This window comes from Populus euphratica, unplaced genomic scaffold (assembly GCF_000495115.2).
Source record: "Populus euphratica unplaced genomic scaffold, PopEup_1.0 scaffold51.1, whole genome shotgun sequence".
Taxonomy (NCBI): Eukaryota; Viridiplantae; Streptophyta; class Magnoliopsida; order Malpighiales; family Salicaceae; genus Populus; species Populus euphratica.
In genome coordinates this window covers 593,682-619,513 of record NW_011499932.1, presented here as the reverse complement: position 1 = coordinate 619,513, position 25,832 = coordinate 593,682, and the positions used below count along the sequence as shown (strand labels likewise).

At 32.3% G+C, this 25,832-nt stretch overlaps 3 protein-coding genes across 7 annotated transcripts; 2 read left to right on the top strand and 1 right to left on the bottom strand.

Moving 5' to 3' along the window:
* The first annotated feature begins 389 nt into the window (after positions 1–389).
* Positions 390–25,361, top strand: LOC105136143 (adenine phosphoribosyltransferase 5-like). The gene is made up of 8 exons (XM_011041371.1): positions 390–415; positions 22,978–23,102; positions 23,195–23,305; positions 23,701–23,793; positions 24,150–24,299; positions 24,419–24,477; positions 24,611–24,688; positions 25,025–25,361. Exons 2-7 carry the CDS (start codon positions 23,012–23,014, stop codon positions 24,680–24,682), a joined length of 576 nt encoding a protein of 191 aa, XP_011039673.1. The 5' UTR covers positions 390–415; positions 22,978–23,011; the 3' UTR covers positions 24,683–24,688; positions 25,025–25,361.
* Positions 392–4,396, top strand: LOC105136141 (Protein kinase superfamily protein). Of its 4 annotated transcripts, XM_011041364.1 has the most exons (6): positions 392–487; positions 581–676; positions 1,206–1,569; positions 1,665–1,756; positions 1,839–2,312; positions 3,215–4,396. In XM_011041364.1, the coding sequence occupies exons 3-6, from the start codon at positions 1,207–1,209 to the stop codon at positions 4,164–4,166; spliced, it is 1,881 nt and encodes a 626-aa protein (XP_011039666.1). In that variant the 5' UTR covers positions 392–487; positions 581–676; position 1,206; the 3' UTR covers positions 4,167–4,396. The 4 variants fall into 4 exon arrangements, with proteins under 4 accessions (XP_011039666.1, XP_011039668.1, XP_011039669.1 ...); XM_011041366.1 differs by having other exon boundaries at positions 425–672; XM_011041367.1 differs by having other exon boundaries at positions 425–672; positions 1,202–1,569.
* On the bottom strand, positions 4,537–8,263 carry LOC105136142 (Myosin heavy chain-related protein). Of its 2 annotated transcripts, none has more exons than XM_011041369.1 (3): positions 8,071–8,263; positions 7,891–7,986; positions 4,537–7,071 (listed from the first exon to the last, which is right to left on the bottom strand). In XM_011041369.1, exons 2-3 carry the CDS (start codon positions 7,951–7,953, stop codon positions 4,819–4,821), a joined length of 2,316 nt encoding a protein of 771 aa, XP_011039671.1. In that variant the 5' UTR covers positions 7,954–7,986; positions 8,071–8,263; the 3' UTR covers positions 4,537–4,818. The 2 variants fall into 2 exon arrangements, with proteins under 2 accessions (XP_011039671.1, XP_011039670.1); XM_011041368.1 differs by having other exon boundaries at positions 7,891–7,990; positions 8,071–8,262.
* Positions 25,362–25,832: the final 471 nt, after the last annotated feature.

The window sequence follows — 25,832 nt, the reverse complement described above, 5'->3', positions numbered from 1 at the left end:
CTTTCTCTATAGTTTCAGGTTCGAGTTCTTGGTTGCTCATATGATTGCCACTGGAGACTTACATAGTCGTTAACTTCAGGATCCGTGAGATTAGTCTAGATATACGCAAGCTGGCCCGAACATCCACGTTAATAATAATTAAAAAAAAAAAAAAGAATGCAGGCCTCACCTATGTCAACCTTTAAGAGTATGGTTAGATTTAAAAAAAAAAAATGCAGTGGTAATGTAAAATATTTTTTATTTGAAAATATATTAAAAAAATTATTATTATTAAAAAATTATTTTTTATATTAATAAAGTAAAATATTATTTTAAAATAAAAAATACTTTTCTAAAAAAATACTTTTAAAATAGAAAAATAAAAACCCCAAACCTTCCATCGTAAATAAATAAAAACAGAGAGAGATAGAGACAGTCTCTCATGTGTTGTTGTTGTTAGTGGTATCGAAATTTGCTTCGATTTGCAAACCACTGTTTTGTTTCTTTGGTTGTTCCCTCTCTCTCACTCTCAATCTTTCTGTCCTTTACTCTTTTAGATTATTATTATTAACAAGTTTACCTTCTTTTTTTCCTAGTTCAGCTCAATCAATTCGTCGAAATTTCTGAGGCTTTTTAGAGCCTCTCTCTGTATATATTTTCTCTTCAAGCCTCTCTTTAATCAGTTCTTCCAGAGTAGGTATTTCTCTTCTTTAATTTAAGATTATGTTTGTTAAAGAGAGAAACTTTGGTTGGTTGCTTAGAAATTGTTAAGAATTAATTAGAGAATGAAAATATGAATTCTGGGTTTCGATGTTTTTTGTGTTCTTTTGCTGTTCAAGTGAAGCAAAAAGTAAAGGGTTGAGAGCATAATATTCAAAGACTGCTGCTTTTTTTCCTTTCCTTTAATGGAAGCCAACAGGGTCCTTAAGGAACTCTTTGGATTCCGAGAAAAAGAGTTTTTTTTTTTTTAGTGATCATTTCATTACCAAACATAAAGAGCATAAAGTTTGTGAATTTATTGTGAAGTTTGTTTGTTTTGCATAATTACGATATATTTTGTGATCTTTTATCTTCGCATGTTTGTTGTTAATTGTATCGATTTGTTACATTTACTTGTTTTCCGGTATGTATTATTGCAATTCAATTGTTTTGTTTGATGGGTTTTTGTCAATTTGTCTTCCTTTTGAAATTAACTCGACATATTTTTTCTTTTTGGTATAAGATAGAATGGCCAGCAAAGTTGTTCCTGCTCAGCCCGTGACTCCTTTCGAGTTTGAGCTTTATGAAGATCCTGATCACCTTAGAACTGTGGTGGCCTCGTCAAGCCAGCTAAGTCCTAGGATTGATCCTGCGAAATTGAAACTTAGACATAGAATTGGGAGGGGACCTTTTGGTGATGTTTGGTTGGCTACTCATCATCATTCAACTGAAGATTATGATGAGTGTCATGAAGTGGCAGTCAAGATGTTGCATCCCATTAAGGAGGAACATATGAGGGTTGTGCTGGATAAGTTTGATAATTTGTTTTCAAAGTGTCATGGCATAGAAAATGTGTGTTTTCTACATGGGATTTCAGTTATAAATGGAAAGGTGAGCTGGTGCCTTTATGTGTGATATACAATGATTAGATTACATTTCTGGCTAGTTATTAGATCATTAGTACTAATGCCTGTATTTCATTATAGATATGCATCGTGATGAAGTTTTATGAGGGATCCATTGGGGACAAAATGGCTCGCCTTAAAGGAGGAAAGCTCTCTTTACCTGATGTTTTGAGGTGAATTAGTTTTTCCCCTTAAAATCTTAATGATTAAATTAGCAAAGAGCAGTCTAGCCTTAGTGTTTACTTATGTTTGCAGGTATGGTATAGCGTTGGCTCAGGGAATTGCACAGTTGCATGCTAAAGAAATCCTAGTTTTTAACCTTAAACCTTGTAGCTTCCTTCTTAATGAGAATGATCAAGCAGTTCTGGGAGATGTTGGTATTCCTTTCCTGCTATTTGGAATTCCATTGCCAAGTGCAGATATGTCTCGGAGGCTTGGAACCCCAAACTACATGGCTCCAGAACAATGGCAGCCAGAAATACGAGGTCCAGTATCCTTTGAGACAGATTCATGGGGATTTGGGTGCAGTGTTGTGGAGATGTTGACTGGTGTTCAGCCTTGGCGTGGGAAGTCTGTTGAAGAAATTTACGACTCAGTGGTTAGGAAACAAGAGAAACCACGTATCCCTGAGGGCCTCCCTCCTCCAGTTGAAAATGTTCTTCTTGGCTGCTTTGAATATGATTTGAGGAGTCGGCCCTTGATGACAGACATAGTACGTGTATTTAAAAGGTAGGTCTTGCATTATAAGTAGATCTTTGGCATGCTAATCCTGTTATATGTTGGCAAACATATGTTGCTATCTTTTGTAAAATGAAAATTAGGTCTTTCATTACTTTCTTCTAGACATTTCTAGACATCACTTGCCTTGGAAATGCTGATGAATGCAATAAAATGGGTACTTAGGCCGCTTAGTAAATGTGTCATTAGATTTAGCTTTGCAAATGGCCTGTTTGGATAAGCATACCTGTCGGACATCAAACTATGCTTGTATATGTATCTTAGTTCCTTTTATTTGATTATCTTTTATTCCCAAAAAATTTCAATTTCATGTCTGTACAGAAAATTTTGCCTCGCCACAAATTTAGATGGCACAGCATTTAGGATAAAAATTGTGTTCATTGTATCTGTTGTTTGCTTATTGTCCATTTCTACACATGAAGAGGAGACAGATTCTGTGGGATACTGTGATTTGTTGTTCTTGCTCCTATGGATTAGACAATTCTGATGCTACTCTCTCACTAGTTCCCTCCCTCCCTCCACCGTGCTATCTATTTTGTATATATACAAACAAGTCACAATAAGTTTAAGAGACTAATTTATGCTCAAGGGAACAGATGTTTTTCCAGAGTTAGTTGACATTCCTTCATTGTTTGGTTAGACACCCTTTTGGTCATATATACAATTTATACACTGATTTCCACTTGTTGTTTTTCTTTGCTCTTCAATGATTTTGACATATGTGCTGGTGGATTGCATTACCATGTCTGATCTTACAATCCCCCTCTGTATTTTCCTTTGACTTGTAATTTTCCCCTTCATTGATCAGTATGAGCATTTGCTTCTTATTTGGTTGCCAGTTCTCTTGTTCACTCGTTGTACTTGTGTGTTTTTCCTTGCAACAAAATTTTCAGCTCGCAGAATGCAGTTTTTGTAGATGGAGGCTGGACAGGGTTTGGCAGCAGAACTACACTGGAGAAATTTAGCGGCGCTGGTTACACAGAGTGGTTTCTGTCAAAGGATCATCTGCAAGTGGGAGACATGGTGCGTTCCAGGAGGCCACCTAACTCTTGCAAACCTGAAAATATGGATGTCCCGGAAGGAACCGTAGTGGGTTTAGAACGTGACCCAGATCGAGATGGTTTTGTTTTGGTGAGAGTTCACGGCATCCATGACCCATTAAGACTTCCTGTCTCAACCTTGGAACGAGTCACTTTTGGTCTTGCAGCTGGGGACTGGGTACATCTTAAGGAGGAAGACAGAAGGCACTCACCAGTGGGCATTCTTCATTCCATAAAACGTGATGGAAGTGTGGCTGTTGGATTTATAGGTGTGGAAACTCTCTGGAAAGGAAATTCTTCAGAGCTGCAAATGGCTGAACCTTACTTTGTCGGTCAGTTTGTGAGGCCAAGAGCTAATGTTCTTAGCCCCCGATTTGAATGGCCTCGTAAAACAGGAGGGGCCTGGGCTACTGGGAGGATTTGGTGGATCCTGCCCAATGGGTGCCTCATTGTAAAGTTTCCTGGAAGATTGACAATCGGACAAGAAAATAGCAGTTTCTTGGCTGATCCAGCTGAAGTGGAAGTAGTTTCTTTTAATTCCTGTCCTGGGGTCGTCAAAAAATATCAACACCTTGAGGATTTTCACTGGGCTGTAAGACCTCTTGTGATAGCTTTGGGTATATTTACAGCCATGAAGGTTGGATTTTTTGTCGGGAAGAAAATAGGGAGATCAAACAAGCGACAGGGTAGTGCAGTGCAAAGTAATGGCCACTATGTGGATGACCAGAATAGCGGCAGTGGTAGCAACCAATGGTTTCCGCCATCCGTGAAAAATATCCTTGGTGTTGGCCCTGCTGCGCGGTAGCTGAGCTTTTTCAAGCTCACAAAAACCTGTACATATTCATTTTAACTATCTGCATCATGTTTAGAACCTTTTTAGCGTCTTTCTTCCAAGTCGTGGTAGGAACTGGCACTACTGCTGGTGATTATTTACTTTTAATGAAGTCAAGCTTGCTCTTGATATATGTAATGCAAAGATGCGCGTATGCTTGTGCAGTTTCTGAAAGCCAGCACTATTTCGAGTGTTTCTTGTTTTGTTTCATGTTTTATTCATGTTTTCTCCGTTTGACTTGCATGATAATGGAAGCAAAATTAGGACACCCATTCATGGAAGAAGTTGTTGGCCATGCTCTATCCATCCATGCAAACCCAGATACAGAACTTATCAAAAATCGAAATATAGGAAACCCAAACTAGGAGAAAATTAATGGCATGAGCCAACCACCATACATACTGCCAGCTACTATGCTGTCCGGTAGATGCTTGACACCAAGCTAGGACATGTTACCCAAATCCAATATGTACCTAATTATAGTGGCAATCTCTTACTGATCGGGTTAAAAACTGTGCAACAGAAACATGCTCTCAGTGTCCAACTCATCATACTACAGATTTTGGCAACACAACAATTGAAGTTAGATACCTATACACAATCTATTTTTAACCTTCAGAATCTATCAATCTGCACCAACAGTAATACCAGCATCTTGCAAAAGTTGTTCAGTCAAAGATGACAGCCGAGAAACTTCTGTTTTAACCTCCTTGAAACATTCGTTGTTCTCTAACAGAACAAGGCCAGGACCAGAGCCGTTTGGCATGAAAATATCAGCATCAGCCTCAATGCTCAAGCTTGCTTTATTTAAAAGTTCTCGACTCATTTCTGCAAGTTTTTGCAGAGCGCTGGTGGCAGCTTCAACTTCAAGTTGAGCGGCCTCTAGTTTGAGTTTCTCAATAGCCAAGTCTCCAACACTACTCTCACCGATTCTCTCTTGCGCTAAAGAATAAAGCTTCCTCAGATCATTAGCATCTTCAACTGCCTCTTCCTTCAATTTTTTCAGTTCTTTCTCTTTTGTATCCAATCTCCCGAGAACTGTTTTAAGCTCTTCATCTTTGATTGCGAGAGCTCTCTTTGCAGCTAGAACTTCCATTTCTTTCACTCTTAAGCTTTCTCTGCTAAACTTGAGTTCTGTTTCATACTGCTTCTTCTGCAACCTAAAATCATCACTTAGTTCATCCAACGGTTGTTGAAAGAATTCCAAGGTCATATTGTTGGATTGCCTTAGTTCATTCTGATCTTTAATGGAGATAACCAATTCGTTTGTAAGCTCTACTATCCTTTCCACTACAGATTCTGCTTCGGAGACCTTCACCCTTGTATTGTTCAATTCATCTTGCATAACCTGAACATGCTCCTCTTTCTCCCTTATCGTGGTGGTGGCTTGGACAAGTTGTTCTTCTTTACTGCTCATTAGCATCCTCAGCTCTGCAACCTCCTGATTTACTTCATCCAAATTCTTCCTCGCGTCAAAGAGTTGCAAATCTTTATCCTCCAGGACAAGCCGAAGAGAAGCCTGCTCAGATTTTAAATTCTGGATATCTAGTTTAGCTTCCACCAAATCTGATTCTTTAGCTTGAAGAAGATGCTGCATTTCTCCAAATTCAATATTTTTCTGATGCAGTTCCTGTAGTAGAAAAGATGTCTTCTCAATTTCCTGCTGCAGAGAAGATTTCTCCTTCTCTAACTCCTTTTGTAATTCTTCCACCAGCTCCTTCTCCATGGACAAGTCTCGTTCAAGCTCCTTATTTCGAGCCTCTGCAGTCCTAAGCTTTACTCGCTCGCTCTCCACTTCTATTTTGGCATTTTTCAAACTATTCAGGTAAGACATAACACTTTTCCTCTGTTCTTCAAGTTCGACTAGTTGCCTTTTTAATAGCTGCTCTTGTTCCTCCATTTGCTTTCTAGAGAATGCTAGAGATTTTTGTGAAGAAATCAGCTCAGATCTCACGTCTTCAAGAAGCTTGTACACCCTTCCAAAATCCTCTAAAGCCTCATTAGTGTCTCTGACTTGTTTAGATGCTTCCTTTGCCAATTCGTTCAGTCCTTCCTGGATTATTAGCCATTCCCTTGTCCGATCCTCCAAATTGGACTCCACAACTTTTAACTTTTCTTCCTCAAATTTCCTCAGATTCGTAGAAACTTCCAGTTCTTCTTCTTTCTCTCGAATAAGCATTTGCAGTCCTTGAAGTTCGATTTCTTGTCGCTTCACAACCTCACTGGCTTGGTCCAGCAGTTGAGCCTTGTATTTCAGTTCAGAGTCAATCCTAGCAACCTCCTCACTTTTCTTCAGCAAATCAGTTTTCATTTTATCCATTTCATCTTCTTTGAGAGAAAGTGCAGAACATGCAGAAGCAATATCCTGTTCTTTCTCCTTGAGTTGAAGCTTTAATTCTTCAATCTCCCTGGCTTGAGAAGCTAGATTAAGATTTGCTTGCTTTAGCTCCCCTTCAAGTTTTTCATGCTTAGAAAAAGCAGCTGTAATTACATTTTCCCGTTTTTCCAACTCCTCCTTTGTCTGATTTAATCTGCTGTGTTCCAAGAAAACATTTCTTTCAGCATCTTGAAGTTCTTCTTCCTTCTTCTTCAAGGCTTTCAAAAGAGCAAGAAGATCAGATTCCAGAATTTCAAGATTAACCACTGGTTGAACATCCTCGGGAAGGCGAGAGCCCCTACTCATCTGTTCTTCGAGTTTCAGAGTCTGTGCAAACAATCTCTCAAGAAGAATCCTTGCAGGTTCAGTAGCCCCATTTTCATTGATGCTCGAATTCATGTTGTTTGAGATTGATTTGACAATCTGCAGTGAAGGGCTTTCTATTTTGGATGTTGTTATGAAAGCCAGTCTATTCTGCTTCAAGTTGAACCTCGGTGAAAACTGCAGCAAAATAATTCACCATATCACATACTGTATAGGAATTGGATGTTAATTATAATCAACAATTAATCAAGATAAATGAGCATTCTTTTTATGACTTCTCTTTCCATTTTTGCCAGTATTTGGCTAGAACTCAGCTAGAGATTTTGAGAAATACTTAAAAATCACCTAAATTCGAAATTTTATTGCAGGCCACACACGAAAGCACTTAAAAAATATGACAATAGAATGGACGGAGGGCTGTTATACCTGGAATTCATATAACGAATTTCACCAGAATATATGTATATATAATTTACAATTTACTAAGCTTCAATATCAACTTCCCCAATGTAACCAAATTGAAGCATGCACTGAGATTCCACATTCTCTAATCTCCATCTTTTCCTTGAATTCTTTTCCCAACACACACACACACACACACAAAAGAATACTTCAATCTCCAGACCCGAATTATAAGTTTACCATCTTTAAGTCCCAAATTAAAATTCTTGATTCATTTACAGAAAGCATCAAGATTTCTTGGTAAATTTTTTTGTTAATATCACATTGGCATGAGCCTAATGCATGTGAAGAACAAAATTCTTCTGAAATTAATATACCGCTCTCTACCAAGATTTAGCACGCACTAACCCATCTCTCCAATTTGTCAATAGATGCCTAAATAAAACAAGAACCAATACACAACCCCTCAGTTTCCCCCAATAATTTAGGAGTCAACATGCACAAAAAAAGTAAACCAACAAACAACACTTGCAAAAACAAAAAGAAAACAAAAGCAAGCTCATTCTTGAGATAAAAATAGAGAAAGGGAGAAACCTTGGAGGAATGGAGAGAAGATTTGACTGGTAGATAACAGCGAAGGGCAACTGAAAACCCCATTTGACAAGGCCACGTTGCTCTCTGTCTATCTACCTAGCTGCCATTAAATCACTAATAAATAAACCATCAAGAAGCTATCCAGTACCCTCACAAGAAAAAAAAGCTAGTAAATCTTACTAATCACGACTCAAGATTTGGCAGGCTTGTGAGTCAAGAAGGGAAGGAGAAGAATCATCTGGGACCATGGATTCTTTCTTCGGAGGGAAATGAAACGACTGAGAGAACACGAAAGGGAGGAAAAAAAGAGGTAGGGTCGCATTAACATGAAGCACAAGCTTCACCGTTTTTTGGCCTTTTTTGGTTGAAGGACTTTATCCAGGTGGAGTGAAGTCATTGGATAAGGAAAACATTATCTTACGTGGAGTGCTAGGGTTGTTTGTTCGAGTTTAAAGATACTCTTGGATCAACTTCAACACCGGTACTCAAAACCCCTTTGATATCTTTGATATTTTAATAAAAAACAATTCCCAACTATATATATATATTAAAAAAATTAGTTAGTTATATAGTTTTTGTTCCTTTTACTAGTCTGATAATTGCATTTTAAATTTTGATTTTACGAAAGTTACACTGATATATTTTTTATTTACGGTGTGTTTATTGTTATAAAGTAATTTTTAAAAAATTATTTTTTAAAATTTTTTGTTTGTTTATTATTAAAAAAATTAATTAATAAAAAATATTTTTTGATTAATAAAAAACACTTTCTAATCAAAGAAAAATTTAGTTTAATATTCAGGAAAGTATTTTCTTTTTATTTTGAACAGAAAACACTTTTTAAAAGTTATGAAACAATTATAAATATTATATTATTTGATGATTCTATTAAATTTGGTCCTTAAACTTTTTATTGTTATATTTTTTTATTGTTATATTTTTTTTTCAATTTCATCCCTTAAAATTTAATTTTTTTCTTAACTTTGGTCCTTATTTTTATTGATTTTTCCTTATAATTTTTTAATTGAAGTTTTTTATCTATCAAATGTGGTCCTCATTCTTTTTATTATTATTTATTTTATTTGAAATAATTTATAAAATGATAATTATAATTATTATAATTTTTTCATCTTTTAATTTTTAATTTTTTAGATTTGATCTCTATTATTTTGATTATTATTTATTTTATTTAAGATAATTTATTAGATTATATTTTTTTCAATTTCATTCTCATTTATTTTTTTAATTTATAAGATTTGTTTCTCATTATTTTAATAAACTTCACAAAAAAATAAAACATTAATAAGTTATTTTTCAACTCATTTTCATAACATAACCAAGTATTAGAAAATATTTTCTAACATATTTTACATTACACTATTAAATATCAAAAAATAATTTATTTTCTCAAAATTCATTTTTCAAAAAAACTATTTTCCAACAAACGAACAAAGTCTTACATAAATTTGTTTTTTTTATTTATATTATATATAAAAATTCATCTCAGCAGTTCTAACTAATATATTTTTTAAAACCCTAACTAAAAATATTTTTTCACAAAAACTAACACAACGTCAAACACACACTAAATACCTATTTGTTTTACATGTTTATTTGCATTTCGAGTAAAATACACATTATCTTTTTTTTATGTGTGTTGCTTTCACCATAGTTTTCATCATATGAGTCAAATATATTATTCACAATCTATTTATTATATTAAGAAAAAAAATTGTGAGATATCTAGAACTCAACCCTTGAATGATAATGTGAAAACAAACTCGATTATCAAAAGAATTAAACTCTTAGAAATTTAAAATGGTTACCGATGATTTCATTCTTAGGTCCATTATTTTGTTTATTGCAACGTAAAGATGCTCTACATCACTATGATCTTTGATTGATCAAGAATGAATTTGCATCTCAAGTTATCATGTTTTATCAAATTTAATTTGAAGCTGTAACTTATAGCCTCTTACAAGAGTCAAGAAGTTTTCATGAAAACATAAACTCAAACTCTCGTAACATAGCCCTGCGCTCCATTATACAGATGAAGAAGATGAAGAAGAAAAGAACAAAAAAGTACCGCAGGCAAAAACTTCACCATTGTTGGGCCCATTCGAGCTGGTCCACGAGTGGCTGGTTAAGGGCTTTGTCTGTTTGGGAAGTGGTAAATGAAGGCTTCGGATATGGAAAGCAACAGCCTTCCAGAGGCCAAATCCTTTGATTTTACACCACCCTTTTGTTTGCATGTTGCATAATAATTGTCCACCTACTTTGTTTTTGTCATTTTATTTAAAATGATTTTAAATTAATATATTTTTTAGTGTTTTTTTATGATTTTAATGTATTGATATTAAAAATTAAAAAAATATATACGAAAAAAGTTATTTAATGTATTTTCAAGCAAAAAAATACCATCCATCACAATACCCAAAACCTTATGGAAAATATTTGATTTTTTTTATGAAAAATTAATCGTTATGTAGTTTAGTCATTTTTACTCTTACATAAATGATTTTAAAAATTATAACTTATATCATAAACTATGTTATTGCATAACAATTTACATCATAAATCATCATATAGTTTAGCTTATTTTACACTTATTAAGAATGTAAATCATAATTTTTAAAAACACGGAAGGTAAATATAAAAATAACTAAACTATAGCCAGGGTGATTTTTTTATTTTTAAAAAAGGAAAATGATGGAGAGCTATTCATCCAAAAATAAGATATGTAGACATATAATCCTATTGATTATTTTTTGGATAAGAGCTGAATCCAAGTCTAATGGGAGGCAAACGTTTGCCACTGAACTTGTTCCTTAGGCTGATTCAGATATGTAAGGACCAAATTAAAAAGAAACATTAAAATGGATATTCACTGGTTTAATTGGTAAAATTCATGGCCTTTTCGATAAATTGCACGTGACACTCTTCGCTTTAGTTCATGTGGATGACACAGCATGCTTTTTATACTTTTCGTGAGAGAAGATCAAGTGGTGATTATGACTTCACTTTCCACTAAACAAATAGTGGATTACCCGCACGATTGTTGTAATTTGTTATTAAAAAATAATATTTTTTATTCCTTAAAACTTGTAGATGAATCAGCTCAACAAATTAATGGATTACGCCTGCTTATAATTAGAATGAGCTAAAAATCAAACACTGTTTGTAATTAAAAACAACTGGATATGAATTCTCAAATAAACAAATTATACTAAAATATAATTTCACACAGTATAATGAAGGTTGAATGAAGATGGAGGAGGTGATTGGTGAACTTGAAGTTCGCAAGAAATCTTTCGATATTAGCTGCAACAATATCCATGCGTTTTACTGCATCTCTAGCTGCATCTTGCTTCTTATTGCTGCATTAACTTCCATAGGTAGGATTTATTTTACTGTTTTAACTGGATTTGGTCTCACCTTATGTTATGTCGCTGACATTTACCTCAATTCCGTGCGGTCTTTTGCAGCATGCAGCTAATTAAGGTTGTACTAAAGTGATCAACTTCCTGGGAACTGCACATGGATTTCTGGTCTTGTTGAGGGTGTTGGTTGTTGGATATCATGTAATCATTGAGCCCTTAAAAAAAAAAAATCAGTCGGTGGCTTCTGTCATAAGAGATTGATTGATGTCAGAGAAGGATTGTTTATGGTTTCGCTGCATGCAGTCAGTCAATGTTTAGCTTGTTTTTTTTATTTTTGTTAAGTAATAAAAGTTCATTTCTGTTTAAATTATACGAAATAAGATTGATTCTTTAATGAGTTTCTTGTTATTGAACCTGCCGAGGTTTGTTTTGGCCTGTTCTGATGCTTGTTTTATGCTTAGCAGGTACCATAGAATCATCACCACAGAGATGCTTCTTTTCAAGATCTTCAAGAGCCGTTTTTCATGAAAACAAGCCTTGCATATTAAAGCTGTTCACCATAATTTTTGTAAGGTAAGGAGCAGCACTGCTGTCCATGCCAGATATCAACTGACGTCAGAAGAAAAAAAAAAAAGACTTCTAATTGAGAATCACACAATGATCTCCAATCTGTTGAATCGATTAAGAAAGAAAAAGGTGATGAAAAAAAATAAAACTATTACAAACCCTCAGAAACAGCAGGATTGCAGGTTTACTAGATCAAATTAGATTAACTTTTGAATTAACTTTGTGTTTTGGGCTGGTTGGATTTTGAAACGTCTCTCGGATTGGATCAGATCTAGTTCCAAGAATATGATCAAAACATGGGAAATGCTCTATTTTGTTAAATGTTGTTGGAATTTAGAAATTTAAGTGCTCTAGCATATTTTGAATATATTACAACAGTCCAGATACAACTTCTATTCTATTTAAATACAAAATTACAATTCTACTTGAAATAGCTCAGTTTAAGCTATTATAGAAAGATATCTCAAGCCCACGCAACATTTAACACTTAAAAAGTTAAAATCTCTATTAAAACTTCTTACGAACATCTCCTCTGCTCTCCAAAAACTACCCTCTTCACCTTTATAATCATGCATCCTCGGGATATCTTTAAGCTGTAGAGAGAAGCTTGGAAGGTCATTATTGCTAGGTAGGCTACAGCCATTTTGTAGCCTCTGGAGGGCCATGCTTTTCAAGCCCCCTTAGCATGCTTTTGATGGAAAAGCAATTTTGTCCATAATTTTTACTAAATAGATAAAACAACTAGACAAAAAAAATAATTTTTGAAAAATCACGTAAAACAACTTACACCTAAGACTGGTAGAGTCGCGGTTTCATGATGGCCTGCCCTTGATGCCCTTTTCTTGCGGGTACTTTAGGCGATTGATTTAGCTTGCGTTGCGTGGATCGAAGGGTGCCACGCATAATAAACCTCCCTTGTCATTATCCTGCTTTGGTTTAAGCGCAAGGGCCTTAAAATTCCTTAGTGATTGAAGGGCTCGACTTGATCGTCGATAATGTCCACTTTTAGCTTAGAATAAATCATCCAAGAAATAATTTCATATGATGGTGGTTTGGTCAATCCCTCCTGTATATATGGACTCCACTCATCTCGTCTCTTGCTTGTAAATTTTGTTTTATTTTTTCTGTGTGCAAGAACAGATGATAAAAGGGGATAGCGATATGCCCGACTTTCTTCTATTTTTGCTTCAGATTGGTTTGTGTTTGGATTGGATTTCATCCTTGTTGGGTTTGAGACTGAGTCTAGCCTTTTATTTCTGTGTGATAATAAAAATTACAATACAATATATAGAAATAAAATCAATTATTTAACGTTTGGGACTATTTTGTGGTAGGAGGGAAGAAATGATCAATTGGGAGAAGGAGAAATCAATGAAATTTAATAAACATTAAAAACTATTTATTTATTTCTTTATTTATTTCTTTAAGCGAGATGAAAAGGTACGATAGACTATTTCACAATTTTTCTAAAATCTTAAGACAATAAGCTAGGATCAAAAACTTATAATGCCTTTTCTTTTCTCTCCATTTGAATTTTCTCTTAAGATTAAAATGCTATTGATTTCCATTCCTCTTTCTATCCTAAGTCTATTTATCTCATATGTAACAATAGACAGTATATTTTCATAGGATATGGGTAAGTTTTAGATCATGAGTCAATAAAAACATTAAAAGTTGATACAAATAAGTTTCAGATTACGAGTTAATGGATTAATCTAAATTTATTTAATAAATTTAATTTTATTTATTTTATAAAACAAATAAAAATCACATCATTTTAAAAAAATATAAAAAAATTAATGGGTTTTGACTGATTTTTTTGTAAGTAAAATTAAATTTTTGATTGGATTACGTCATGTTAATTATCTTTTTATTTTTATTAAAACTCAGCTAGTTGTAGATCCCTGAATTCATGGATGATAGATTAACTTACGTTCAATCAAGTTTTAAAACAATAGATAAATTAAGTACATGAGATAAGCATAAATACACTAGATTTGGACCGCATGGATGGCCAACACATTCAGGAAAATAAGCAATAAATGGGCCAAGGTGTCATGAATATTCCACCTTCGTTGAAATCTAAACTGAGACTTTTTCTCTCAGCCTCAAAGTCCATAATTGCATCTGCTAATCAACACGCATGCAAGAAAATCCACCAATATTTCGCAGTCATATCTAAATCCTCTTCGATGTTCCAAGTCTTGATAGATAGGCTGCCTTAATCATGTATCAAATTATGAGAAGTGGAATTTCTGCATCGCAATATGAATAGTTCGTCTTCAGTTTTGATGCGATGATAACTCTGAAATGAACTTAATCATTATGCGAAAAAAGTAGCCTAAAAATAGAAAATACTGTATGTGCGAGTGAAAATCATATTGAAATCTTACACCAACTTGTAAATAGAGAGTGGATTGTGGATTTCGCATGTATTAATTTCTGTTGTTTTATTGGTTTTATTACTAGATTATCAAAATTATTAAATTCAATGAATGTATCATTCAGGACATGAATAATGAATGAAATAAATTAACCTGACTTAATTTTAATATTAAATAATTAGAAACGATGTTGTTGTTACTATTGTTTTAAAAAAAAATAATTTAATTTTAACTGAATTTTTGAAGTTCATTAGATTATTATTGGTTGACCCACTTAAAATATAAATTAGATAAAATAACTTTATTCACTTTAAAATTATTTTATTTTAATATTAAAAAATTATATTATATTATTCTGATTTTTTAAAAAATATCAAACCTATTTTTAACCGAATCCAAGGTGGATTACAAGTCGTTAGGGCATTTGATTTTATCAGATTTAATTTCCACTTTACTATTGTAAAACCTAGCTTAGATTAGGTTTGCATCCCGAGTTAACCTACTGGATATTGTTTGACAACACTGATGTTCAGCCCTGATAGCGCTGCATTTGAGTCTTAGGTTACCCCTAGTTTTGAAGCTTGACAGTCTTCTCTATCAAATCAAAGGGAGGTACAATCGAATGTCCCAATTGATAAAAATTAATCACAAGATTGTTTGTTGATCCGAGGCCGATGCCACCCATTTCTTACAACAGAAATTCGTTTTATACTGATAACCTATGCCTTCTTAACCAATGTACTGATCTCTGTCTTGTCATAAGAAAAGAAGGAGAAAAAGGGTTAAAAAAAGCAACAGGCCCTCACTCTGATCGCTTAAAAATAAACAAATGGTGACCTGATAAACTAATTATCTCTCCCCCCGACGACTTCATCATTAACAAATCTAATATAATATGAGCAGTGGATAAAGAGAAATAATTAGTGAAAATAACATCCAAAGTACCTGTCTGGTGATCATAAGCTGTAAAGTGAAGGATAAAGTTGTCGTTGAGGTTAGGTTTGAGCAAGATGTGACCATGTACAGATGCTATCAATGATAACACGACAGTACGAGGTCCATGGGCGCCTATAAAAAAGAAAAGAAAAGAAAAAAACCATCGCTCTTTTTCTACTTGGGTCCCGTTTGTAGAAAGATTTAGGGTTTTATCTCCCCCGCCTCTGTCCAAAACCTTCCATTAAAAAAAGAGGAGATGAAGATATGGTCTCCTGTATCTTGTATAATTTTCGTAATGCCAATGATTGTAGAGTTGTCTTTTGATAAATAAATAAAAAAGCAATCAGTGGTTCTTCACTTGCGGCTCCAATACGTTTGAAATGGCAACATTATCTTGATCGAGCTTCATGGTTGGAAAATCTTGGATCTTCCGTGTGTGAACTGCTCCTACAATATCAACAAATTAGGAACATCTTAGATTTTTTTCGATCTTCCCAACTTATTTATTTATCGGTTATTTGCCTGAAGTTTCCGCTGGAATAGATCCAAACTAATGCCTTGGTTTCTCATACAATCAGGTTTCATTTGATCCCATCTAAATAGATATTTTGAGCTTCAATTTTAATTAAGGTGTGATGGGGTGTTTTCAAATGTGTATATAGTATTACATACATGACGTGTGCTTTCGAGGATTTGAAATCATCTACTTGTCTTTTATTACTTGTTTTTTTTAAAAAAAAAACCTAAGGTATCCTTGTTATTAAAAAAGTATTTTTTAAAAAAAATTCCTTGTTGTTTTTAAGCCATGGTTAAAGGCAATATATATTTCATTAGTTGCATTATTATATTATAATCTTGATGTCTGCTAATTATTATATTAAATTAGTGAGAATTTCATATAAAAAAGATGAAGATATCCATAAGTTTTCTTTAATGCAAAGTTGCCAATGAACTCATAAGTAATAAAATAAATAATTATTACTATTGGAAAATAACATTGTTTGATTTGAAAATATTCATTTTATTCATATTAAACCATTCAAATTCTAAGCCCATTATAAAATAAAATTAGTAATAATAAAATTCACTTCACTAACAAAACAAATTTTTTTGTTAGGTTTGTATATCAAAGAATAATATAAATTATATCTTAAATTCTCATCTAACAATTGAAGAATTTTGATTGAGAAAGTTCTTTGACATGATACTAGAATTTTATTGATCAAATGATCATGAATTTGAATCTCACCATGTCTATTTTATTTAATAAAAGTTAAGCATGAAATAATATGGGGATGTGCAAATTTCAAATTTGAAGGACTTTTACTTGAGAGGAAATGTATTAGATAATAATATAAATCATATATTGAAATCTCACCCAATAATTTAAATTTTTTGAGTTAAGATGATTATTCGACGTAATATAATTCATTGACTTGCAATTTGTATAGTTTCTTAAATTTTTTTAAAGATCGGTTGCATCATTGAACACCCTGATTAATTATTTTTTTTTTTATAGATGGGTTATATCAATAAAAACCCTAAATCCTAATTAATTAGTAGACATCAATAATATAATTTTAATAATGCAATGAGATATATAATGCAATTAATGTTGTTTTTCGTTTTTAATCCTTGCTGTTGTTATTTTTACTAGAGCATATGTTGGTTAGGTCAATTTATTTTTTTTACCAAACCAATAAAAACATTTAATAAGATAAAGTTATTTTGGTTGAAAAAAAAAAGAGCATGATTCATAATCAAACCTGATATATAGGTTATATTTCAAGTTCATCCATTACTAATTTAACTTGCTGAGACCATATCAAATCTTATTTTAAAAAGATGATATTGATTTGATAAAAAATTCTTATTTGAAATATAATATATATATATATATATATTATTAATTTTACTTGTGAAATCATGGCGAGTTTTATAAGTAATAGAATAAATATATAGAATTACTATTCTCACCTTTGATTCCTCCCACGAACTTCTAATGCAAATGAAATTTTTTCTTGAAAGGTCCAAAATGTCTTACATTTTATATTTGTTTAGGGCTATAATTTGATGGGCTTTTCATGAAGATTTGAATTTTTTTTAAAAAAAAAATTTTAGTGTTTTTTTTATTATTTTGATGTTTTGATATCAAAAATAATTTTTTTAAAATAAAAAAATATTTTAATATATTTTCAATTAAAAATAACTTTAAAAAACAACATGGATTACGGTACTCTCAAACATACTCTTAAAAAAAAAAAAGATAATTCTTTATGAATCTTTAAATTCACCCCAATCCTTAACATAATTTGAATCAAGACTTTCTAGAAGAAACCCCAAAATCTTGATCTTAGTTTTCTTATCATAGTTCTCGATAACTAAATCCACTAAACCCAACCCAATGCTCACATGCATCACACTCTTTTCATTTCTTTGTGTGCGTGTGTTAAAAAGAGTTTGAAGCTAGGATAACCAAGATCTTCACTAGAACACACTAATCTCTGAATTGAATTGAATTGTTTGTACATTTGTCTAAAATCTTTAAAATATGATCACAGCAATCACTGGGTAGCTACATGGAATTTTCTGTTCTTGTCATTTATCACGCGTAAGACTATCCATCTTCTGACACCTGGCAGGGGGAATGATAGAGTGATGACTATCTCCCTTACCCATGTCTTTGACTTTGCTTGAACAATTAACAAAAAGGCAAAAGGAGGCATCAAGATTGAAGGGTCAAGATCTGGAGATGGGCTGTTCTTGATGATCTAGGCCGCTGATATAAGCTGTACAGACACCAAAAAAAAAGAAGAAACAAGGGGATATTGTGAATCTAAGAGATAGTGAGAGGTAAAGGGCTGTGAATGATCATCATGTTAGAGTGTTTTTTCTTAGTACAATTCGCGTGCGCATGAGCAGTAACTTGGTGCCGTGGATTTTATTTTGTAGGTCCATCGTCCATGTCTATGCCACCACGCGTTCTTTGATGTAGCCTTTTGTTCTTTAAATGTACTTTTAGCTTGAAAAATTATTAAATTAATTTTTTTAAAATTTTAACGTACTAATAAAGAAAACTATTTTAAAATTATTTTTAAAAAACCTCATATTATATTCTTAAACATCATTATGTATATAATATATGAATCTGAATGCATTACACAAATTATTTGGAATATTTATAAAAAATTATTTACAATTAACTGATTTGGACTTGGATAATTGTTATTTTTGTAATAAATTTGATACTTGAAGATGTTTAATTTTTTTTGTTCTTCTTCGGTTTTAGTTTCAAGAATTAAAATAGAAAATATTGAATATTCTAAGCAAGTTAAATTAAAAAAACATACTGTAAACTAAAGTCTCGTTGTAAAATAAAGATTCATTAAATCAGAATTTATATAAAAAGTAATTTAAAGGCCCGTTCAATTTAAAAAAAATATAAATCGAACCAATTTGTTTGGTTTGGTTATTCAATTTTATTCGATTCTAAATTTTGAAAAAAAAAAACAATTGATTCTACGTTGCTCGGACCAATGTTCATCCTAATGAACACGGACTCTACTAAATACAATATGTTAATTAATCTATAAGCAATATCTATCTCAGTGCATTATTATATTATATTCTTGATGTCTACTAATTAATTAGGTTTTCATTAATGATATAATCCATCTTTAAAAAATAATAATTAATGAGGGCAATGCATTAATGCAATCAATCTCTCTCTACAATAAATATAAAATAATGAACCATAAGTTCACGAGATATTATTTTTATTTAATTTTTATTTTTATTTTCATTTTACTTTTAAATAAGAAGTTTGTTGATATGTTACTAAGAAAAGAAATCTTATAGCTAAAAAAAGTAAAATATGCGTGTTTGAGAATATGGTTGTAAATGTTTTTTTAAAGTATTTTTCATTTAAAAAAGTATATTATTAATATTTTTTAGTTTTTAAAAATTATTTTTAAAATTAGTATATTAAAATAATTTCAAAATATCAAAAACATATTAATTCATAACAAAAAAAAAATTAACAATATTTTTAAAATGCAGTGCCAAATATATATAGTTGAATAATACCATGCAAAACATAGTGAAAACAATTTTTCTTGTTAGTGAAGTGAATTTCATTAATAGTAATTATATTTTATAATGGGCATAGGATTTGAATGGTTGAACATGAATAAATTGAACATCTTCTCATCAAGCCATGTTATATTCTAATAGTTATAATTATTTTATTTTATCTATGAGTTCAACGGCAACTTTCTCTAAAAGAAACCTTATGAATATATAATGAAGTTCTCACTGATTTGTAACCTTCAATTTCGTATCTTCCAAATGACAAGACCATACTAGTTTTGTACTGCTAACATGATCCTTTTTTTGGAGCTACAAAGATAGAGTAAAAATATTTTTTCTCCCTCTGGGTCTTGTCTCGAACCATGGCAAGTGTATCTATTTCAATCAGCATCAACCTTTTTCAAAAATAGATTATTTATCATTTCATGTTGTGCTTTATAGATGATAGATCGATATGTACTATATATAAATTTGACGAGTGTACATATTTTTTATTTTATATATTTTTTTTTAATTTTTCTTAGTAAATATCCATGAAATTTACAATAATATATATATGAAATTCATGGCATTGGGTGTGGTGTTCACACGCACGGTCGAGGCTTGGGCTTGTGTTGGGCGATGACCTCAGTCGTATCTGCCTCTGGGGTCCATAGCAATAAAGTAACATTATATGGTTTGGAATAGGAAAAGACAATTTTATAGATCATCATCACTGATCTATAAATATATGTACATGGCACATCATCATCCACTCTTTGATGTATCAAACCTTTTCTTTTTTATAAATAATCATCCACTCTTTGATGTATCAAACCTTTCTTTTTTATAATAAAATAAAATAAAATAATGTTATTATATCTAATTTAGTTTTGTGGGTTTATTTAGTAATTCACCAAATCTAGTGAGACATGATTTGGGTAGGGTGTTATGTCATGCTAAATTGGAAGTTGACACGAATAATATGGTGGATTCAGCTCTACTCTGAATCTGATTGACCTAGGAAAAAAATTAACCGGAATTTTATTTCATTTTTTTTAGTTTTAAAATGAAACATTTTTTAATATTTTTTTTAAATAAAATATTAAACAACTTGTTGACTTGAGTGACCTAGATTTTTTTCGGGTTTAATAACTTTGTTGGGGTAAAAACTCAATTCATAACTCCACGTGTAGGGCAGATTCAATCTGATCATCAAGATGGTAGCTAACCCCAATCATCATAGAAGAGGGGAAAATAATAATTAAAGGGACTCGGGTGGGACCTTAACCATCTGAAAATCTCCCAAATCTCCTCCTGCCCACTTGATGCTCTGGAAAATTTAGTAGCCGTCAACTTCTGGTAAATGACGAAAATGGGTCTTAACCTCGATATTGGGAAAAGGAGTTCTACTGTATATAAAGAGTAGAGAAAAGGTATTTTCTTGCTGTTGAATAAATACTGTTTGCGTAACCTGAGATAGTGATTGGATTACTTAGATTACTACCAAATTATTAGATTAATTTCTACATTATCCGTTAATTTAAGTTTACTGTTTTTATTAAAATAATAATATTTTTTTATATCAACCTAATTAAATTTAATTAGATTAATCAAGCCGTTAAAACATGACCGGAACAACCGAATCTTGTAAAATAAATGTTTGATTTTGCTCAAAACATGCTCTAAATTTTAAGTTCTTTGGATTAATTATTAGCATAAATGGAGTTTAACATGAATGGAAGGTAATTACTAAATAGTGATTTTTTCAAGAAAGTGGTAATTGGTTAACAGCAAGGATTGTTGCTTTTAATAAATACAATGGTCCCTGCAACATAGAATCTTCCTTTATAGATTTGGATAAATCTAGGTTTTCTTTTGCAATGGTTTGTTTTTCAACTAAAAATGATGTTTTTTTTAATATTAATATATTAAAATCATTTAATATTTTTTAAGTAGAAAATAATTTAATAGCAAAAATATCACAAAACCAAATATAATTAGATAAGTATTAGAAATATCAAAACAGTGTAATAATAGAAAGATTGAATTTTAACTTTTTTTTTTTTGTAGAAACTTGATTTTTTTAAGTTTACATTAGTTTTTTTAGTATTTTTATCATATTGATTTGTTGATATTAAAAATAAATTAAAAAAATAAAAAAATTATTGAAATACATTTTTAAATAAAAATTAATTTTAAAAACAAACAGGCCGTTTGAAAATTTTATAACCAAACCCTCGTGCCAAGCAAATTACAACCAATAAATATAAATAGATTTTATAAAATCTAAATAGGTTTTTTAAGATTTTCTTTACACTCGAGAGATGAACATTTTTTGTTATATACTTTTATTTATGGGCTTACCATTAAATGAAATTGAGCCTTAAAAAGGATAGTTATCAGATTCAATTAAAAAAAAATCCTGTCTATTGAATTATTAAATTAATTTTTGATATATTTATCCAGGCACAATCCATTTTATTAAAATAATAATGATATTTTATTTATTTATTTTAATTTTATAAAATGCTAGCTTGTTGGGTGTAGATTGAATTTACTCTAGACAACCAAATTACTAACAATCTAAATAAATATTTTTTAATTAAAAATATATCAAAATAATATTTCCATGAATGACATCAAATATTAAAACTATAAAAATACACTCATAAAAAAAAAAGAAACGACATGGCTTTTCTCCCCTTGAAAAACGTTTCCCGAAAAGAAACGCCAATTGGTACGTTTCAAAGAAACGCAAGGGGTAAACCTAGTATCATTGAACGGTCATGCAAGTTTTAATATAGTTTTTATGTGCTTCGCTAGAAAAAAGAATTAAGAATTATTATCAGCCCGCTGTGTGGTCTAATCAAGTAAGCAACTGGAAATGGGGGCTCAAAGCGAGCGTGACAAAGAGTGTTTTGCACGTGCTTTAAACACGCTTGTTTGCCTACCACATGAATAGTGCATGGACTGGCCTTCATAAACACTTTGTCCGTATCCATCAACCCAGTTCATAAATAACTTTAAATTCAATTAATAATGTATTGTAATTTCTGTATTTTAATAAAATATTAAATCACATAATTATATTGAATTAAATTAAATTATTTTAAAATACTTAGGATAATAAATTGAATTGACAATCTTAAATATTTTAATATTAATTCAAAAGAAGAAGAAGAAAAGTTTCGTGCAAAATAATAACATAACTTACAAGAAAGAAAAGATATTGTAAATTTTGATTTAACATGCTGGTATTTTTAAAATATTATTTTTAATAGATAATTATACTGTTTAGAATATTTGAGAAAACAAATTGAATCAATAATCTTTATTATTTTACTCTTACTTTAAAAAGCAAAAATTAATAGCATGCCTTATAAAAACAAAAATATATGATTTACTCCCAAAAGTTTTTTATAAATTGAAATTAATTTAAAATTCAATTTAATATTCTAAAATTCATTTCAATCACGAATTTACAGGCTGAAATAGACACAATAGTTGGTATTTAAATTTAGTACACACTGGTAATCTTTTGCTCCATGAGATTGCATTGATGAGAGAAAGATTTGGTCTTTAGCAGAGTTTAGGAGGGCAAAAAGAATTTGTAAAGAATTCTACTTTGGTTACCAAAATCCCATTTCACAGATACAGAGACGAGAAGCCATAACTATAGAGTTTTGTTGCTTATATTAACCACCCTTTCACGAGCTTCAACGCCCCATTTCAGTAGAGGAAAATTAATCAGAGAGAGAGAGAGAGGGAGGGAGCAAAGAAGCAATGTTAGCAGCTGAGAATGGACTCAAAAGTGACCCAAGATTACAAGGCATCTCTGAAGCTATCAGGGTGGTGCCTCACTTTCCTAAACAAGGTTTGAATTCTTCCCTCGTTTTCTGTTTTCTTTTTTTCTTTTTTCTTTTTTTTCTGTTTGGTTGTTTAACTTTTGTTGTTGTTGTTTGACAGGGATAATGTTTCAAGACATAACAACTTTGTTGCTGGATCATAAAGCTTTCAAGGACACAGTGGATATCTTTGTCGATCGCTATAGAGACATGAACATTTCTGTTGTTGCTGGTAACTTATCAGCCAACCCTTGTTCTTGCCCTTTTTCTTCTTCTTTTTGTGGGATGGCTTGTCTTCTGAAAATGGTTAATTACTGGGACAAAGGACGATGGGATTATGGGAATTGGTGATTTTTTTGGTGTTACATGTATGGATTTTGGCTTTATTTAATTTTTTTTTCCCTTCACCGGGGTGTTGACTTTGGTCTAAAATTGCATAAATAAAACGCTGTTTCTAGATTTACTAGAAAAAGTTTTTGGTAAGATTTTTGAAGGGTCTTTATCATGTAAGGGTTCTAGTACAACTGGAAATTTCATGGTTAGCTGAGAAATTTTGTTGACTAGCCCTGCAGGGAAAAAAAGCTGCTTGATAATGATGTTTCCATATGACTGTTGTTTTTCATGTAGGAGTTGAAGCTAGAGGGTTCATGTTTGGCCCAGCAATTGCCTTAGCTATTGGTGCAAAGTTTGTTCCTTTAAGAAAACCCAGAAAATTGCCAGGTACTACTGTGCTTAATCTGGAGCTCTAATGGTGCTTCTGCTGTAATTTAGTCTATATGTTGATATTAAGGAAAGGGGTAGTAGCTTGTTTTGGTCCATCAGCTTCAATACTATTACTCTCTGAAGCAAATTTCGTGGAAGAAAAATTGGCGCATATATGCCAGAGGCAAAGCATTTAGTTTTTTTTTCTTTTTCCCCTGTATATCAAATCACTTTGTAAAGTTTTGTATTTCATGTCTAATTTCCTTAATATCAACATCTCTGATATCTATTGGTTTGTAAATTGATGTATTGTCTCAGAAGTTTACACAAGGAATCTTGTTATAATTGAGGGTTTCACAATGCTGAGTCTGCAGGTGAAGTGATTTCCGAAGCATATGAGCTGGAATACGGAACTGATTGTCTAGAAATACATGTTGGTGCTGTTCAGCCTGGCGAACGTGCAATTGTAATTGATGATTTGGTAGCTACAGGAGGGACCTTGTCAGCAGCAATAAGCCTCTTGGGTACTGGCCTCCTCCATCTCGATCCTATCAGAACCATTTCCACCTCTATAATTATGTTTACTAAGACCTTGTTTACTCTTTGCATAATGCATTTCATGCTGATGTTCATGTTTTCGCAGAACGAGTGGGGGCTGAAGTAATTGAGTGTGCTTGTGTGATTGGGGTGCCGGACGCGAAGGTAATGGCCGAAGTACTTTCTATTGTGGTTTTTTCCCCCCTAATAAGACTTCCATGATAAATGAAAAACGTTTTGGTCGGATTCTTTCCGAGAAAATTTTAACGTGTTTCATACCAAATGACATGCCTTTCAGGGACAGTGCAGGCTCAATGGCAAGCCACTTTATATCCTCGTGGAGCCACGCCAAACTGATAATTGTTGTTGAGGATAGGTACTATACCTCTTGCCTTACCATGAATCATAAACAAAATTTAAGAACAGAGATTGCATTCTTTTTTTTACGAATGTATTGACAGGAAAAGCTCAATCAATAATTACACTCCAGTCTTAAATTCTGGTCACTGCCATATTGGGTACTGAGTATGGATATTTTCTCAATCTTTTGAGAAAGATTTTGGCCGTTGTCGGTTCTTACCTTCTTCAAATCAAGGATGGAATGAAATGAACAACATCTAATATTGAGGCCACTGTTGGCTTTATATTCTTAACCACTGCCAAAATGTTCTGCATTTGAACTTGATAATAATCTAATTTCAATCATTTGCAGGTCTGTGAGGATGCTATGCGCAGGCCGACTTTGCCGAAAAAGATGACACCTGAACCATTGGTGATGATGTGTTGATATGTTTCTCTGCCAAGTTTCAAGCTGCTGGGCATACCTCCCTCACAGTGCTCATCCTGTATCATTCTTTTTTCATTGTGGGATCTTGAATCATATTTAGGCTGTTATGACAGTTTTGAAAAAAGAAAGCAGAGACTGTTTTAGATGTTGTTAATAATGATTAAATGATTCATTGTCCTGGCTTTTCTTTACGGCCCCCTTTATGTCTCATGGGAAATTTGATGTCTGGCCATCTATATGTGAAAATTTGACATGCTCTAGACTTGACATCTCAAGCTCTTAAGTTTGGTGCTCCCATGTGATGCAGCAGAAAAGGTTGGGCTTCTAAAAGCTATTATACCTTTTTCTATAATTGAACCATTCTACTTCTAAATTTTCTTTGCAGCCAAAAAAGATGAAAGAAAAGAGGCCAGGCCATCCTTTTCTATCATATGATTGACTTGTTACTGCCTCGAGTTTCCCTGCTAGAACAAACATGGATAGGAAACAGGAGTGTGGGGTTCACTTTAGATGGAAAGTTGAGATTCTTTGCTTCTATTTTCTCCCATTTATAGGCCTTTGCCCCCACTTGATAAAAGATGGAATGAATCATCTTATGTGTTCATAGAGCCATGTTATGCCCGTTTTGGCCATCAAGCATCTTAGAATCGACTCAAGACGTGAGATTGTTCATGGTGACTGAAAATACAATTCCCGTTTCTGCTCTTCCAGAGATTTGGTCACCAATCCTGAC

Bases quoted from the DNA above. Each gene is read 5' to 3' on its own strand.
- LOC105136141 (XM_011041364.1), top strand. From the start codon at position 1,207: ATGGCCAGCAAAGTTGTTCCTGCTCAGCCCGTGACTCCTTTCGAGTTT. The intron at 1,757-1,838 runs GTGAATTAGTTT...TTATGTTTGCAG, and splicing joins TCTTTACCTGATGTTTTGAG to GTATGGTATAGCGTTGGCTC. The intron at 2,313-3,214 runs GTAGGTCTTGCA...CAAAATTTTCAG, and splicing joins ATAGTACGTGTATTTAAAAG to CTCGCAGAATGCAGTTTTTG.
- LOC105136142 (XM_011041369.1), bottom strand. From the start codon at position 7,953: ATGGGGTTTTCAGTTGCCCTTCGCTGTTATCTACCAGTCAAATCTTCT. The intron at 7,072-7,890 runs GTTTCTCCCTTT...ATTTTGCTGCAG, and splicing joins CTTCTCTCCATTCCTCCAAG to TTTTCACCGAGGTTCAACTT.
- LOC105136143 (XM_011041371.1), top strand. From the start codon at position 23,012: ATGTTAGCAGCTGAGAATGGACTCAAAAGTGACCCAAGATTACAAGGC. The intron at 23,103-23,194 runs GTTTGAATTCTT...GTTGTTTGACAG, and splicing joins GCCTCACTTTCCTAAACAAG to GGATAATGTTTCAAGACATA. The intron at 24,300-24,418 runs GTACTGGCCTCC...ATGTTTTCGCAG, and splicing joins AGCAGCAATAAGCCTCTTGG to AACGAGTGGGGGCTGAAGTA.